The sequence below is a fragment of the Medicago truncatula genome, chromosome 1, assembly GCF_003473485.1.
Source record: "Medicago truncatula cultivar Jemalong A17 chromosome 1, MtrunA17r5.0-ANR, whole genome shotgun sequence".
Lineage (NCBI taxonomy): Eukaryota > Viridiplantae > Streptophyta > Magnoliopsida > Fabales > Fabaceae > Medicago > Medicago truncatula.
The window spans coordinates 4,614,315-4,628,872 of record NC_053042.1 but is presented as its reverse complement, the minus strand read 5'-3'; the positions used below and the strand labels follow the sequence as shown (position 1 = coordinate 4,628,872).

Genomic DNA, 14,558 nt, shown 5'->3' with positions numbered 1-14,558 from the left:
ATGAGGGTTTCAAGGTTTTGAAGAAGATGAAGGAGGGGTATATTTGTCATTTTGAATTGATCAGGGGTATTTTTGTCCATTCACATGTCCTTTTGCCGAGTCATTCAAGTGGTCAGCTAATTAACAGAGCCACGTCAGTAATCTGGTGACATGACAGTTAAGGGATGAAATTTTAAATGACCTTTGTGAGGATAGATTGTCAGGATTAACGAATAAAGAGACCATTTTTTAAATGACTCATATTTGTAGGGACGAAACACATATAAAAACCTATAATAAATTGGCTGGTCATACAATCAGCATGAAAAACAATGATAAAATGACACTTAGATTCTATTCCTATGCTGAAATAAATATTACAAACGTAACTATTTTTCATTGCAACCTCATACAATTAAGTCGTACAATAGCGTCTGGCTAACGCGTGAAACCTTGCACATGATAAGTTTTGTTGATTTTCCTCTTTTTCAGTTGGAAATTAATGACCCTTATCGTGTGTAAGATTGTAGACGTTAGAAAAACCCTTTATAATTACCTAGCTATACACTTACGATATTTTTTTTTTGAAGAAGCTAAACTAACCCCTTAAATTGACATCAGAGAGAATCGAACCTGAGACCCTGAGGAGGAGCACACTCCCAGGTTCCAAGCCAATATCACTAGGCCAACCCAAGTGGGTTTATACACTTACGATATTGTTTTGAATCTGAAGAATTTAAACTCGAAAGCAAAACAATAATGCAAACATAACTTGCTGCTGCAGCCTGCAAGACTTGCTGATGAGTAAGACATTATAGGAACTTTGATATACGAATACCCTGCAATACCTCTATGAACTATGACAACTTCAGTGTCTTGTCTTGTGACTGTTTTTATAGTTACTCAGCAAAATCAAGGTTCTCAAAGAATTGCCTCCACCAATTTCCATCAAATCAGAACACAAATTGCAGCAGCTAGAACTGGAGCTTTTCATACTTTTAATATAAACTTTTTTCTCCACATCGGAAGTAGTCTTATTTTGCAGTAAGAGTCTAACTCATTCTGCTTGATTGAACATCCGTTGGTTATTTTATCTTTTCTATATCTCGTTATATTGCTATAGACATATGGCTAATTTTGTTAAAGAATTGAAGTAATTATTTTATATCATCTAAAAAAATACAATATCCATTTCTTTTTTATATTAAAATGTATTTATATTTTCTAATGCTAAAATGTTGAGAATTGCAGGTTTAAATATACACTCAGACACATCAAATGTATTTACAACCTTTTGTCATCGAAGTTATAATTACATTGCACTATTTTTTTATTACCATGATATAAGATGATTCCACCGCAAGAGTCAATGATCAAACACCTACTATTGTTTAAGGGGTCAAAGAACTTGTCACTTGACTAACCAATTGTTGATATTATTATATCCTTTTTACTATGAATAATATATTTAATGGGTCTAATATAGAAAAAAAAATATAAAAAAATCTTCCCATTGAATGTGTACACTTTTTTTAATACAAAAATGTGTACACATTTATTTTTATGAATGAAAACCTCATAATGTGATAGATAATTTTTCTCGAAAAGAAAAATATTTTTTTCTAGATAAATGGTTTATTAATTTTCATTTTTATTCAATATTAATTTTTTTTTGTACAAAAGTAAATATATTAATTTAATATAATGAGATCTAAATTATTCAATATTACAATAAATGTATTTACATACACTCCCTCACCGTTGTAGTGGAAAATATCGCACATTAAATATGTTCACATGCACATGATGACATTGTATCAAATGAAAATGTGTAAACATTAAATGTATCCACATTTACACATTCATACTTGTTTTCTTAACTAGTGCCTCTCATTAGTTAGCATTTTTAATAGGCTAAAATATGGTTCTGGTCCCTGCAAATATGTCTCGTTTTAATTTTAGTCCCTGTAAATTTTTTTGTTGTTTTTGGTCCTTGCAAAATAATTTGTAGGAACATATTTGCAGGGACCAAAAAGAAAAAAAATTATAGGGACTTAAACCAAAACGAAATATATTTACAGGATCAAAACTATATTTTAGCCATTTTTATATAAATATGCTGCTGTGAATCAAACACCTCGTAAAATATTGAACATTTTTGTGAGTCGATGTATTCCATTTTGTTTGAAAAATTACACTGCTTTTACATTATGAATTTCTATCGAAATCATTTTTTCCGCAACATCTTCTCACTTCTATTTACAAATATCGTCTTCAACATTTTTCTCTCTCATTTCCCCTCCTTTTTTTCTTTGTTGATCTGGTACGTAAAGCATTTTTCTTTGCTTTGAACTTATATAGATCTTTTTTTTTTTTGACAAAATAAAATATATTCATTCATTCAAATGAAAAGAGTACAAATGCCTACACATATGACTATATTTAAATCTCCGGAATAACCATGTTTCCGGATCTGCAATGTGGATGACACCAAAGTCATTGATTGAATCTGCACTGGATCGAAGCTGATCTGACAATCTGAAGCGATCAAATACCTGAGAGAAATAAGAAAAACAAACAACGTCGCACAAAGACGACTAACAACCAACGTCGCACGAAGACGACGAAATCACAAAATAAAAAACGAAATAGATGTGAAATCACTTATTTCAATAAAAGAGAAATAGAAAAACGAGTTAGAGGGGTGATTTTGGTGGATGAAGGAGAAGAAACTAGGGTTTGTGTGACGACTCACAGGAGAGAAAGAAAAATAATAAAAGATAAGTGTGATTTGAACTTATATAGATCTGAAACTGAAACTATTAGAATTTTCTAATTACAAAGTACAACTATACGCATTTTCCATTCAAGTATTTGACTATTATAAAGTTTATGTAATGGAACAACACTAATTATTGATTTAAATTCTTAATTTATGAAGAATGAGTGTACTTATTTTATGGACTTGTATATATTTTTCTTTGAGTAAATAGTCAATTACCCCTTGAAATTGTAACTTTCGTCAAAAACCCCCCTGAATTTTGCAAAATGTCAAAAACCCCCCTGAAATTGTCAAGCGTCTGTCAATTACCCCCCTCCGTTAATTTCCTCCATCCAACATGCTGATGTGGCCGTTAACTGCCACGTGGCACTGACACATGATCAAAAAAGTCATGCCACGTCATAGGGGGGTAATTGACTATATTTATTTATTTTTTGAAAAAAATCTGATTTTTTTTTTTTTTAAATCTGATTTTTTTTCTTTTCATAATTAACATTTGTGCCACCCACTGAACATGCAAATACCCCCCTGAAATTAAACATTTATGTGCAAATACCACCCTCAAATTTAAAATTTATGTAGCAAATATCCTCTCAAATTTATAACTTATATGCAAACATCCTCTCCAAATGTAAAACTTATATGCAAATTACACCTTGAATCATAAAACTTTAATGGTTAAGTAAAACTTATTCTTAATCTATAATTTACTATATCTCTAATAACAATAAAAAAGGAAAAAAATCACATCTTTAAAATAACATGGAAACAGAGATGTATATGCATCAAAATGTTGTGTTTTGAGAGCAAATAATTGCAGATCCTACAGAAAAAAAAATTAACAAGGATTTGACCAAGACATATATATAATATATGAAGGTAAATTTGGTAGTTATGGCAAAGTGTAATTACAGCGGGAAGTTAAATTTTCTCCAACAACAAAAGTGTAATGGCAATAATTTGTCATCATTTCGAGCAACACCCTTAGGCCTTAACAGATAGAGAACTAGTGGTTTGTTTTGTGGGAACCTCTGAAGGAGCATAGCTAGAAATATTCCCAAGCTCTTGGCCAAAAAACAATTCTACGTGAGCCTACACGCAACCATCCATTCATGCACCAATAACCTCTCCCCTTTTGTTTTATTTTAAAGATGTGATTTTTTTTCTTTTTTATTGTTATTAGAGATATAGTAAATTATAGATTAAGAATAAGTTTTACTTAACCATTAAAGTTTTATGATTCAAGGTGTAATTTGCATATAAGTTTTACATTTGGAGAGGATGTTTGCATATAAGTTATAAATTTGAGGGGATATTTGCTACATAAATTTTAAATTTGAGGGTGGTATTTGCACATAAATGTTTAATTTTAGGGGGTATTTGCATGTTCAGTGGGTGGCACAAATGTTAATTATGAAAAGAAAAAAAAAATCAGATTTTTTTCAAAAAAAGAAAAAAAATCAGATTTTTTTCAAAAAAATAAATAAATATAGTCAATTACCCCCCTATGACGTGGCATGACTTTTTTGACCATGTGTCAGTGCCACGTGACAGTTAACGGCCACATCAGCATGTTGGATGGAGGAAATTAACGGAGGGGGGTAATTGACAGACGCTTGACAATTTCAGAGGGTTTTTTGACATTTTGCAAAATTCAAAGGAGTTTTTAACGAAAATTACAATTTTAAAGGGGTAATTGATTATTTACTCATTTTTCTTTCTTATTTCAGATTCAATATCACGCAACTTATATATGTGGGATCAAGCGCACGAAAGCTAGTGGCAACTTATGCTTCACACACCAAGAGAGAAATCATCTCCTACCTTCAAAGTTTAAGAGAGTCGCATATTGGGATCTAATCAACTTCTTTTGATCCTTCCTTATACAATGTAATAGTGAAAACTATGTATAATCACCATCGAAATTAGTTTATTATCAAAAGAGGGTGCTATAAAACTCCCTCTATTGCGAGGTCAAGGACAATTCCATTCCAAATATATATCAATAGTATCAACATTAGGCCTAACCCTTCCATAGACCTCTCTGTAGCAGAGTTTTGTAACACCATTGTAAAATATTTTTTGATTACTAGCTGGTATCAATTTTGATTATGTATAGTTTCACAAAAAAAATTGTACACGAGGAAGATTTATAATGTCTACTTAAGATATTATTATTGATGTTTAATACAAATTGTAATTGAGTCTTATACAATGTCTAATTGCAAATGATTTGTTTTTCCCATTCTTTATCTTTCATATTTTTTTTCCTATGTAAATTCTACTTATGACTTCCCACACATGTGTACTTTAGTAACGCTTGTATTGTAAATCAAATGAGATCATATCAACGGAGAAAAAATCTTCACACATTTATTCATTTGTTTTGTTGATTCAAAAATGATATCAACACCACATATCCCTCAATTTTATATCTTCAATAAAATTGAATTGTTGATTTGAAATTGAAACAATCCATACGGGTACATACTTAAAATTTAATCACTTGACATCAATTTAGTACATTTGTTAGCTAAATCAACCATCGATGACCAAATCAGTCTCATTACTAAGTTAATTTTATGGTGTATAAGTGAGACAAGTTAGTCTCACCAAGTTAGTCTCACTACTCATACATTTTTAAAGAAGCTAAAAAATTTGTTGTTGTAATTGACATATATGCTTAGACATTTTACTAATGCTTTTTGAGTAGTTTGATTTGACATTGCTTCACACCCAAATAAAAGAAGCGCACTACATTTGCGTAATTTATTTTAGATGCAAGTCTCTTTTCATTTCTTTACGGTGAAGTAAGACTAAGCTCATGAACTTATTATCCTAAGTCATAACAAATTGATAAGAGCTATTTTTGTTTGTCCTATGTCGTCCCGTAAGTCAACTCGAGACAAAAGATGGAAAAAGAGAGTTGTGTTTTCTCTTATTTTAAGTTTTAATACAGCGAACCCTCAAAGAAGACCCACACAACTTATATTCTAATTTAAGATTTATTTTTTGCTAAATCATTAGTAAATTTTATCATAAATTTTCAATAGATTAAAGTTTCTCCGTGATTATAAGGTGTCTTCTCAAATCTAATTATCTAAATTTTGTATTATAAAAAAATGATATAAAGATTGTATGATTGGTTATATAGGAAGGAGCACTAACATAAGTATATATTTTTTTCTACCGTTGTTGACTTCACGCAAACTACTTTTCGCTCAATCCTTCATTTTCTTCATCTGGGTTCTCTCTGTGTTTGTAACAATTAAACTATTTAAGATAACAAAATTGAGACAGAAAGAAAAACAAGAAATGAAGAGAGGAAAGGGTGGTGATGATGAGAAAGTGGGACCCATGTTCCCAAGGCTCCATGTGAATGACACAACTGAGAAAGGAGGACCAAGAGCTCCACCCAGGAATAAGATGGCACTTTATGAACAGTTTAGTGTTCCTTTTCAAAGACTCAACCCAAATTCACATTCATCTTCTTCTAATTCAATTCCTCTAACATCTTCATCCACCATGGTAAGTTTTTTATGACCCTTTTGATTTGATGGATATGATATTTAGATTAGTGTAGAATATGATTTTGGACAACTACAAGTTTTGCTTACCAATTATAGCATGCATATAGTATAGCTTTAATTTTTTAGTTAAATTTAGATTTGAAATTTCAAATGGTTCAATTTATATTGTTGAATTTTGATAGAAGAACAATAAAAATAGCATAGAAGAAGCTACACTTAATTTTTCAAAGGTTATTCACTTATAGTAAGGTTGTAATAAGTTGATAAGTATAGGTGTTTGTGGAGAAGTTGGATGGAAGGGTTTTTGAAAATATTGAGCTGAAAAACTAATTTTAACTTAATTGAGGAGCTGTTGTTTTTGTGTTGACCGAAGCATCAAAATGTGTGTATGTTGAAAACCAAAGACAAATTAAAAAAAGGGGCTTTAATGTTTTCAACCAAAACACGAGTTTACCGGGCTTTTACACCCCCTTTTATTTCACGCTGAAGTCTAACACTTTATTTGAAAGAATGGTGTGACAAAGATTTTGTTGTAGAGGCTTTGTTACTAAGGTTAGAATCAAATCTTCCAAATATGAGCTGTTAACAAAGAAGATTCCCTTAGTATCTCTATGCCTCACGCAAGAGCCCGTTAAACCTGCACATTCCCTTTTTATCATACGCCGAAATCCAACTCTTTATTTAAAAGAATGGTGTGGCATTGATTTGGTTGTTGTAGAGGTTTTGTGACCATGATAAGAAAAAACTATACCAAGAGCTTAATTTGTTAAGGTTCATTAATGTTTTTATATCACATACACCCTTATACAAGAATCTAATGGATTCACTCTTGCTATTTTTTATCATGTGCGGAAATCCAAGTTTGCATTTAAAAGCATGGTGTGCCAACCATTGAACTCACCGTTCTCAAAAACTGAAGCTTTGTGCAGAATGTAAATGAATGACTATGTTATCTCTAATATGAATCAATATATTTGAAGGGAAATGACCTTGAGAGAAGCAACATCTTCCCAGTTCGCTTACCTTCACAAGCGGACGCACATCGAGCTAAAAGTTATATTTCTCACCAATCTAATGGAGCAAACTTGGATACTTTGTCAACCCAACTTGAACAGGGAAAAAAAGTAGATGGAGATGACAGTCGTGCATATGATCACTCAAGGATTGGTCAATCTAATCATAAAATGACGAACAGTTTCAATGGGGAAAAAATCACTCTTGTAATTCCAAGTAGACAAAACACAGTAATATCTGTCAAAAGTGCATTGACAGGAGAAATTATTGACAGTCGAGTGAGGCAAGGTAAGAAGATTCCGGATGAAGAGGATCAAGAATGTTCTGTGTCAAATATAAACAGGTTTCCTCAGGGTGATTCTTGTACACGACAGGAATCCAATGACATTGAACATAGCGATGGCCTCCTTGACACCGCAATGGATATGGATAACAGAAACAGCTTTCATTCTACAGTAGACCGAACCATGGTACTTGAAGCTGCCAATGATACCGAGTATCATGATGCCAACATTGACAGCCCAATTCAGAAGGGAAACTCAGAAGGAAGTGGCGATCTTTCCAATATTTCGACTATAGAAAATTTGTCAAGCCTGAAACTTTCTCCTGATGGTGTCGTGCAGATATTAGGTCAACAACTTTTTTGGAAAGCAAGACGAAAAATTACCAAGTAAGTATCAATGATTGTATGTATCATATGCTTTTGTTGTCGTCTCCAAAAGAAGATAACTATTACAATATCTAAAAAGGATCTTATCAACTCATTATTCTATTATAAAAAATGTTGAGTATTTCGACTATATCTTATAAGGAGGATGCTAACAAGTGCCTTTAGGACATTGTTTAAAGAATCAAAAGAGGTAAGTTTTGTATAAAAATGATGTTTTTGTTACTTTCACAAGTGTTTAACTTTTATTTCAAAGACAAATTTTCTTTTTTGTATTCCTTAAAATGCCCATATAAAAATGATGTTTTGCATTACCCATCTTATAATTAGTTGTCATGCTTTCATGAATTGTTTATCACTTAATTAGGAGTATGAGTCTAATATTAGTATGATTAAGGATTACTGTTTTGTTTTCTTCAACACATTATATGCATCAATATCAATAATTTAATTGTTATCCTGACTATTCATTTTCATTCCTCTCCTATTTATTTTGAACCAGAAACAATTCATTTGCACACACAACTATGTTTCGTTTGGAATTCCCGAGCTTTTATGTTTTAAATCATGTGAGAAAGCTCGTTGATCTATTGTAAACCATAGACTGAATAGGCATATTAATTATATGCATCAGCCATGGTATAAGATTTGTATCTAGTTAATGCATTCCAATCCTCCTGGAACAATAATGTTAAAATTTATGAGAAAAAATGATATGCATGATGAGTACTAGAATGGTAGATATCTGGCTTGATTAACCGATTACCTGAGGTGACGGGAGAATCTTTGATTTTGTTAGTTATTGGTTTATATGTTTGTCCCTTCAACTGTTCAACGTAATCATATCTAGTTAAAATGTATAATTTTATTTTATTTATGTGTCTCAAGTCCCATATTGGATAAGTATTGTGCAATTTTCTTGATTGAACTCTCATTCCTCTCTACAGTCAGCAGAGAGCGTTTGCGGTCCAAGTGTTTGAATTGCACAGACTGATAAAGGTAAAATATGATCAAACTGAGTAGTTCACCCTTCAAGCATGTTCATACCGATTAATTCATTTAATTTAAACAGGTCCAACATCTGATTGCTGGATCATCAAATCTTATGCTCGACGCTGCTGCTATTTTGGAAAAATTTCCTCTGCAGGAATCTATTCCTAAAAGTCTCTCATTGGAAGTTGTTGTTGAATCTCAGACAAAAAATCATAAACAACAAGACCATTCTGAAAGCCTAAACCATAGATTGGATTGTTCTGCCGAAAAAGGAGTAGAGAAAACATCGTGTTCATACCAAAAATATGGTAGCCACCTTTCAAATTACACCCCCTTTTCCGGAAATTCAGACCAGGCAAATGTCGGTTCCCAATATTTTAATCAGTCACCTGGACATCAGTGGTTAATTCCTGTTATGTCTCCTTCTGAGGGTCTTGTATACAAGCCATATCCCGGTCCTGGATATACTGGAGCCGTGTATGGAGGATACAGGCCTTTTGGACAAGGTCCTCCTGATGTTACATTCATGAATCCTGCCTATGGAGTTCCAGATTTTCATCAAGCAATTGCGGTGCCACCGTTCATTCCTCCAGGTGGTTATCCGTACTTCCCTCCTCATGGCGTGCCAGCAATGTATCAATCAGCATCAGTGTCAGCTGTTGAACAGGTAAACCAGTTTTCCGCTCATGGTTCTCGTAATCAAAATGGTACTTCATCTTTAGAAGAAGCCAATTTTTACACTCATAATCAAAGCTCGTGTAATTTGACAAATCAGAAAAATGGAGCCACATTACATGTCAGAAAACCTCAGCCATCTAGGGAAAGAGAGTTGGAAAGTAGTCCCGGTGAAAAGGCACAAGAAATAATAAAAGAGAAATCTGCTGAAGAAAGAGACACACTTTCTTCTTCCTTTACAGTTCCAATAGTATCAAAGGAAGTCCTTAAATCACTTGAAACAAGACAAAAACCGCAGGTAATCAGAGTTGTGCCACATAACCCACGATCTGCAACAGTATCAGCTGCTAGAATTTTTCAGTCGATCCAAGAAGAGAGAAAACGATATGATCTAGTCTAGTGTTGGTAATGGCTGTGTAACCTTTGAGTTGAGTTTATAAAGTGGATCAAGTTCATTACTATTTTTTGCTGTCATGTATCAGGCTATTTTATTTTACTTTTTGTGCTGACCTAATTAAAACATAGTTGAGGGATTAAATTGACCGACCCTTACAATTTCAAGAACTATAATGTCAATTTACTCGTTAGTGTATTGAAAAATTTGTGTCTTGTACCATTAAATTAATGAGTTAAATTGTTCTACAAATGGAAACATATAGAATGCAAAGAAATAGTGACAACATAGTCTTTCTGCAGATTGGAGTTTGTAATTTTTCAAAATGTCATCAAGGACACATCGGGTTTCTACCAGGCCCTCCATAATAGAGCTCGGGATCTTCCACATAATCTGCGTTATAAAAAACATCATAACAGTTATATTCGTCCGAGTAATGATCAACAAAGTCTGGGATCTTCAAGGTCGCAGAATTATCATGAATTCTCATCCTTAAGATGGAAGACGGAACCCAGGGCACTGAACCAAATTGACCATTACCCATTTGTGTTTTGGTATGAGGAGTATGTCCAACAGTTGTGCTGTAAACTTCACCACCCCATTCCACTGCATCAGCATTGTAGATAATTGTTGTGAATAGTTCAGATGGCCAATAACCTATGTTGGTCTTATCACCATATTGCACCCACCAATTATTAGTATATGGATCCTAAAAGCAAAGGAAAATGATGATTAAGATGAAAATAGAAATAAAAATAAAAATGGAAATCTCCATAATGGATGTACTATATTGCATGTCACCTTATAGACGTAAATAGTTATTTGGTATGGAAGACCACCAGGAATTGGTATGGGATAAATTGCAGCACCTAAGGCAATTTCATTGCTAGTTTGGATGAAACCAGGACAAGTCAGATCAAAGCAACCTGTGTTCTTTGAACCATCAGCCTGCAGAAATTGGTGCTCCAAAAAGTATAACAAATTAATGAAATTACACAATACTTTGGTTTCCTCTTAATTAAGGTTGATGAAATTTCATACACTTACCGTCCAATAAACGAATAACCGAGTGTTCCTATCTCCATATACACTGGGATTGACCTGTAACAAGTTTATTTTAGTAGTTAAAAAACAATGATTAATACTTCATTGGTAATCTAAAATGACAAATAATATGAGACAATTGCTTCTTACCGCCCATCCGGATTCAACAAGCTCATAGTTGTCGTAAGATCCAGTTACGAGAGAGACCTGTGCAGTGCTGTATTCATCATCCTTTTCAACAAATGGATAGCACACTTGAATGTCTCCTTTACCTCCCACAAAGCGGAATGCAGTTGCGAACAACATTGCCTTCTGGTTCACATAAATATCAAATCAGCAAAGTAGAAGAATTTGTAGCTTCAACTACAAGAAATAACGCTGAAGTTGGTTTTGTAACGCTCATAAAGTTTGTAAAGCAAGCAAGTTACTAGCAATTTTTAATTTATTCATTTTAAGTCTGCGTTTTCTGCGGTCACAAAGTCACTGCAGTCATGAAATCGACATTATTGTTAATTAGATAAAGATCAGACGACTCATTCCGAGTATAAATTTTGAATTCAATTTTCTAAAGTCAGAATATAAATCGTCTGATTTAATTAGCATAATGTATAATAAAAAATTGTGTTTGAGAAATAATGTCAAATCATGATCCAACATTTTTTAGCTGTAGCATGCATAGAAACTTACAGAGTGATTTGTTAGCAGTACAAAGGAATCAACATTCTGATTAACTTTTCTGAAGCTTGGTTTCTTTCTTCCAAATTCATCAATGGATGGAGCCTTGAGAAGCTCTCTCTTTCGTATTCTTCGAACAGGTATTGTTCCCTTTGGACAACTTCCACTTTTCTGCCATACTTGTTGGGAAGTTAATTTCACATATGACTTTTCATCCCTTTCCTTCATCATGGCACTCTTAGTTTTATTACTAGTGCTTACTGTGGTGTCCTTCTTAACTGAATTGTAACTGGGAGCCATCTGATTACATATTTATATGAAGATTCATAGAGTAGTATTAGTGATTTGGCAATAAGAAAACATGTAGTAATTACTAATTAGTGTGTTTTGTTTTGCAGGGGCAAAAATTGATTTTGACGAAAGTATTTTGATTAAAAATGAGTTGAGTGTAAAATTATTTACTTATGTTCAAATAAATTCACGCAAAAATGAATCAAACAATAAATTTGAGACTAAAAATCAAATTTAAAGAAAAAACTCCAAAGTCTAACTTCAAATTAGAATAAACTTTGGATGTCCAAAGCAATTTACTCAAGAACACTTAAACATGTCAAAGCTGGCCAGGCAAGTTCCATGCGGAGATTAGTAATCGGTACAAGTCCGTGGATACTTCGCACCAATTACATGGTTACAAAATAGAATGTAAAAATTAATTTCATACTTTTAAAATCACATTGATCTTTCACAAAAGAAAGCCCAAACAAGCAACTAGTGTATCATCTATAAATTAACACAAAAGTATTGTAAAAAAAAAAAAAAAGGAATCACATGAAGAACATTCACCTGAATTTTGTGATTTTTCAATGCAGGATGATCAAAGGCAGGCTGTTTTTTAATGTCAATGCAATCTATAATATCTCCATCTTCACTCTACAAGCATGAAAAAAATTATAATTAAGCTTAGCACCTTGTGTGACAATTTAGAAAATCTAAACAATATCAAATCTAACACAACATTCAACAGTGTAAGATATTGTCTAGTATACCAAAGAAAACTTTTTACCTTAATGGTTTTTAATGAGTGTTTTCTAAGATGCTGTAATTTTTTCTCAACTTCCAAAACCTTCTGTCTTGAGAACGAGTCATCATTGTTAGTACCATAAACTGTAATGCAAAGCACCAAGAGCATGAATATTACTTTGGATCCCATGGCTAAAGAATAATATAGTATAGGTATTGATTATTTTGACACAAAATGGAAGACAGAGATATTTCTATATATATATACAGATATACATGTACATGACATTATTGGTAACATGAACTATATATGTACATTGCTTAACTATAAGTTAGCTAGCGATGTCTGCATGAGCTACCGTCTATATATTTGTCATTCATCTTCTGTTTAATTCACGATTTTCTTTCATCGTTGAAACTTGAAATCTCAAATGCATGCTTCATTTATCATCCACCTTCCCTTCCCATACGAAAGAATAAAGGAGAAATAAGGGATATTTTATTTTTAATAACTAAACATTTTATTTTATTTTGTATAAAAACAAAGTTTAAATGAGTTGGGTCCAAGATTCACTAAGGTCAAAAACTTCAAAACTTAGAAAACTTAGAAAACTTAAAAAGATACTTACATATATATTAGCAATGATGTCCGCACATCAACAACGGATCGAACCCTATTCTTTGTGGGATCATAAGGATTACAACTTGATTGTACCATGTGTTTGGGGAGTACACACATTCACTTAAGTTAAAAGAGAAACTCTAACACTAAAGCCTATCCATAATCCAGTGACCAAGTACCAAATTGGCACCATTAAATCAACATATATAACATCCCCGTGAGCTTAACTCAGTTGGTAGAAATATTGCATATTATATGCAGGGGCTGAGGTTCGAATCTCGGACACCTCACTTCTCCACAATTAAATTGTGTGAGCTCTAACCACTAGATTACTTGACAAAAAAAAATCAACATATAAAACCTAACTACCAGCTTACCATAATCTTCCACTCACAATCAATGACAACAAAGATAAGAGGAACCACAATTTTTTTATCGATGCGATAACATATAATTTTTTTTACTACTCCTGGCATGTTTGAATAAGTGGTTATCCCTTGATTGGAAGAAAACTGAAACTTGGAAAACAATTTATAGAAATATTATAAGTTGTTTTTATAAGCTCTTCCATACAACCTTACAAATAATATGTGTTGTGTATGCCTTCAAAATTGTGAATTTGGGAAAACTTGGAATCGTGACACGATTTGTGAAGCGTGTCACGATTTCGCAATGCCGTGAACATGTTTTGCAGGGTATCCAATCGTGACACGATTTTGAGAAAACGTGATATGATTTTCGACTTGTTTGACACGTTTTCAGGATAAGGTTAGTCGTATCGTGAGTCGTACGCATCAACCGTGTCACGATTTGGCAAAACGTGACACGTTTTTGACAGCTGAAGACTGTTATATAAGTGTTTCTTTGCAGATTTTGAAGGGTGGTTCAAGAGAGCTTCAAGAGAGGAAAACTTGGGAAATCAAAGGAGGTAACTTTAGGGTTGAGGGTCTTTAATTGAGGTTCTCTTGGGTTGAGAAACATTGTAAACACCTTGGGTGAGGGAAAATCATTGAGTGTCTTGTTCATTGGTGAGATTGAGAAAATGGGTAGAAATTAGGTTTGTCCTTTGTGAGCTTGTTGAAGCTAATTTCTTGTAACCCCTTTGTATCCCTTTGTAAGAACTCATTGATAATGGATTGGAGAGATCAATCTCTCCCTCAGAG

At 33.0% G+C, this 14,558-nt stretch overlaps 2 protein-coding genes across 3 annotated transcripts; one reads left to right on the top strand and one right to left on the bottom strand.

Moving 5' to 3' along the window:
* The first annotated feature begins 5,928 nt into the window (after window positions 1-5,928).
* Window positions 5,929-10,261, top strand: LOC25482012 (ELF3-like protein 2). 2 transcript variants are annotated; one of them, XM_013610465.3, is made up of 5 exons: window positions 5,929-6,289; window positions 7,272-7,975; window positions 8,920-8,971; window positions 9,045-9,632; window positions 9,741-10,261. In XM_013610465.3, the coding sequence occupies exons 1-5, from the start codon at window positions 6,077-6,079 to the stop codon at window positions 10,038-10,040; spliced, it is 1,857 nt and encodes a 618-aa protein (XP_013465919.1). In that variant the 5' UTR covers window positions 5,929-6,076; the 3' UTR covers window positions 10,041-10,261. The 2 variants fall into 2 exon arrangements, with proteins under 2 accessions (XP_013465919.1, XP_013465917.1); XM_013610463.3 differs by having other exon boundaries at window positions 9,045-10,261.
* LOC25482011 (uncharacterized) lies at window positions 10,252-12,981 on the bottom strand. The gene is made up of 7 exons (XM_013610462.3): window positions 12,817-12,981; window positions 12,597-12,683; window positions 11,766-12,053; window positions 11,229-11,390; window positions 11,082-11,135; window positions 10,836-10,982; window positions 10,252-10,743 (listed from the first exon to the last, which is right to left on the bottom strand). The coding sequence occupies exons 1-7, from the start codon at window positions 12,961-12,963 to the stop codon at window positions 10,366-10,368; spliced, it is 1,263 nt and encodes a 420-aa protein (XP_013465916.1). The 5' UTR covers window positions 12,964-12,981; the 3' UTR covers window positions 10,252-10,365.
* Window positions 12,982-14,558: the final 1,577 nt, after the last annotated feature.

Coding starts and splice junctions, on each gene's coding strand:
- LOC25482011 (XM_013610462.3), bottom strand. CDS start 12,963: ATGGGATCCAAAGTAATATTCATGCTCTTGGTGCTTTGCATTACAGTT. Junction 12,054..12,596: donor TGAAAAATCACAAAATTCAG/GTGAATGTTCTT, acceptor ATATGTAATCAG/ATGGCTCCCAGTTACAATTC. Junction 10,744..10,835: donor TAACTATTTACGTCTATAAG/GTGACATGCAAT, acceptor CTTTGCTTTTAG/GATCCATATACTAATAATTG.
- LOC25482012 (XM_013610463.3), top strand. CDS start 6,077: ATGAAGAGAGGAAAGGGTGGTGATGATGAGAAAGTGGGACCCATGTTC. Junction 6,290..7,271: donor TAACATCTTCATCCACCATG/GTAAGTTTTTTA, acceptor ATATATTTGAAG/GGAAATGACCTTGAGAGAAG. Junction 8,972..9,044: donor AATTGCACAGACTGATAAAG/GTAAAATATGAT, acceptor TAATTTAAACAG/GTCCAACATCTGATTGCTGG.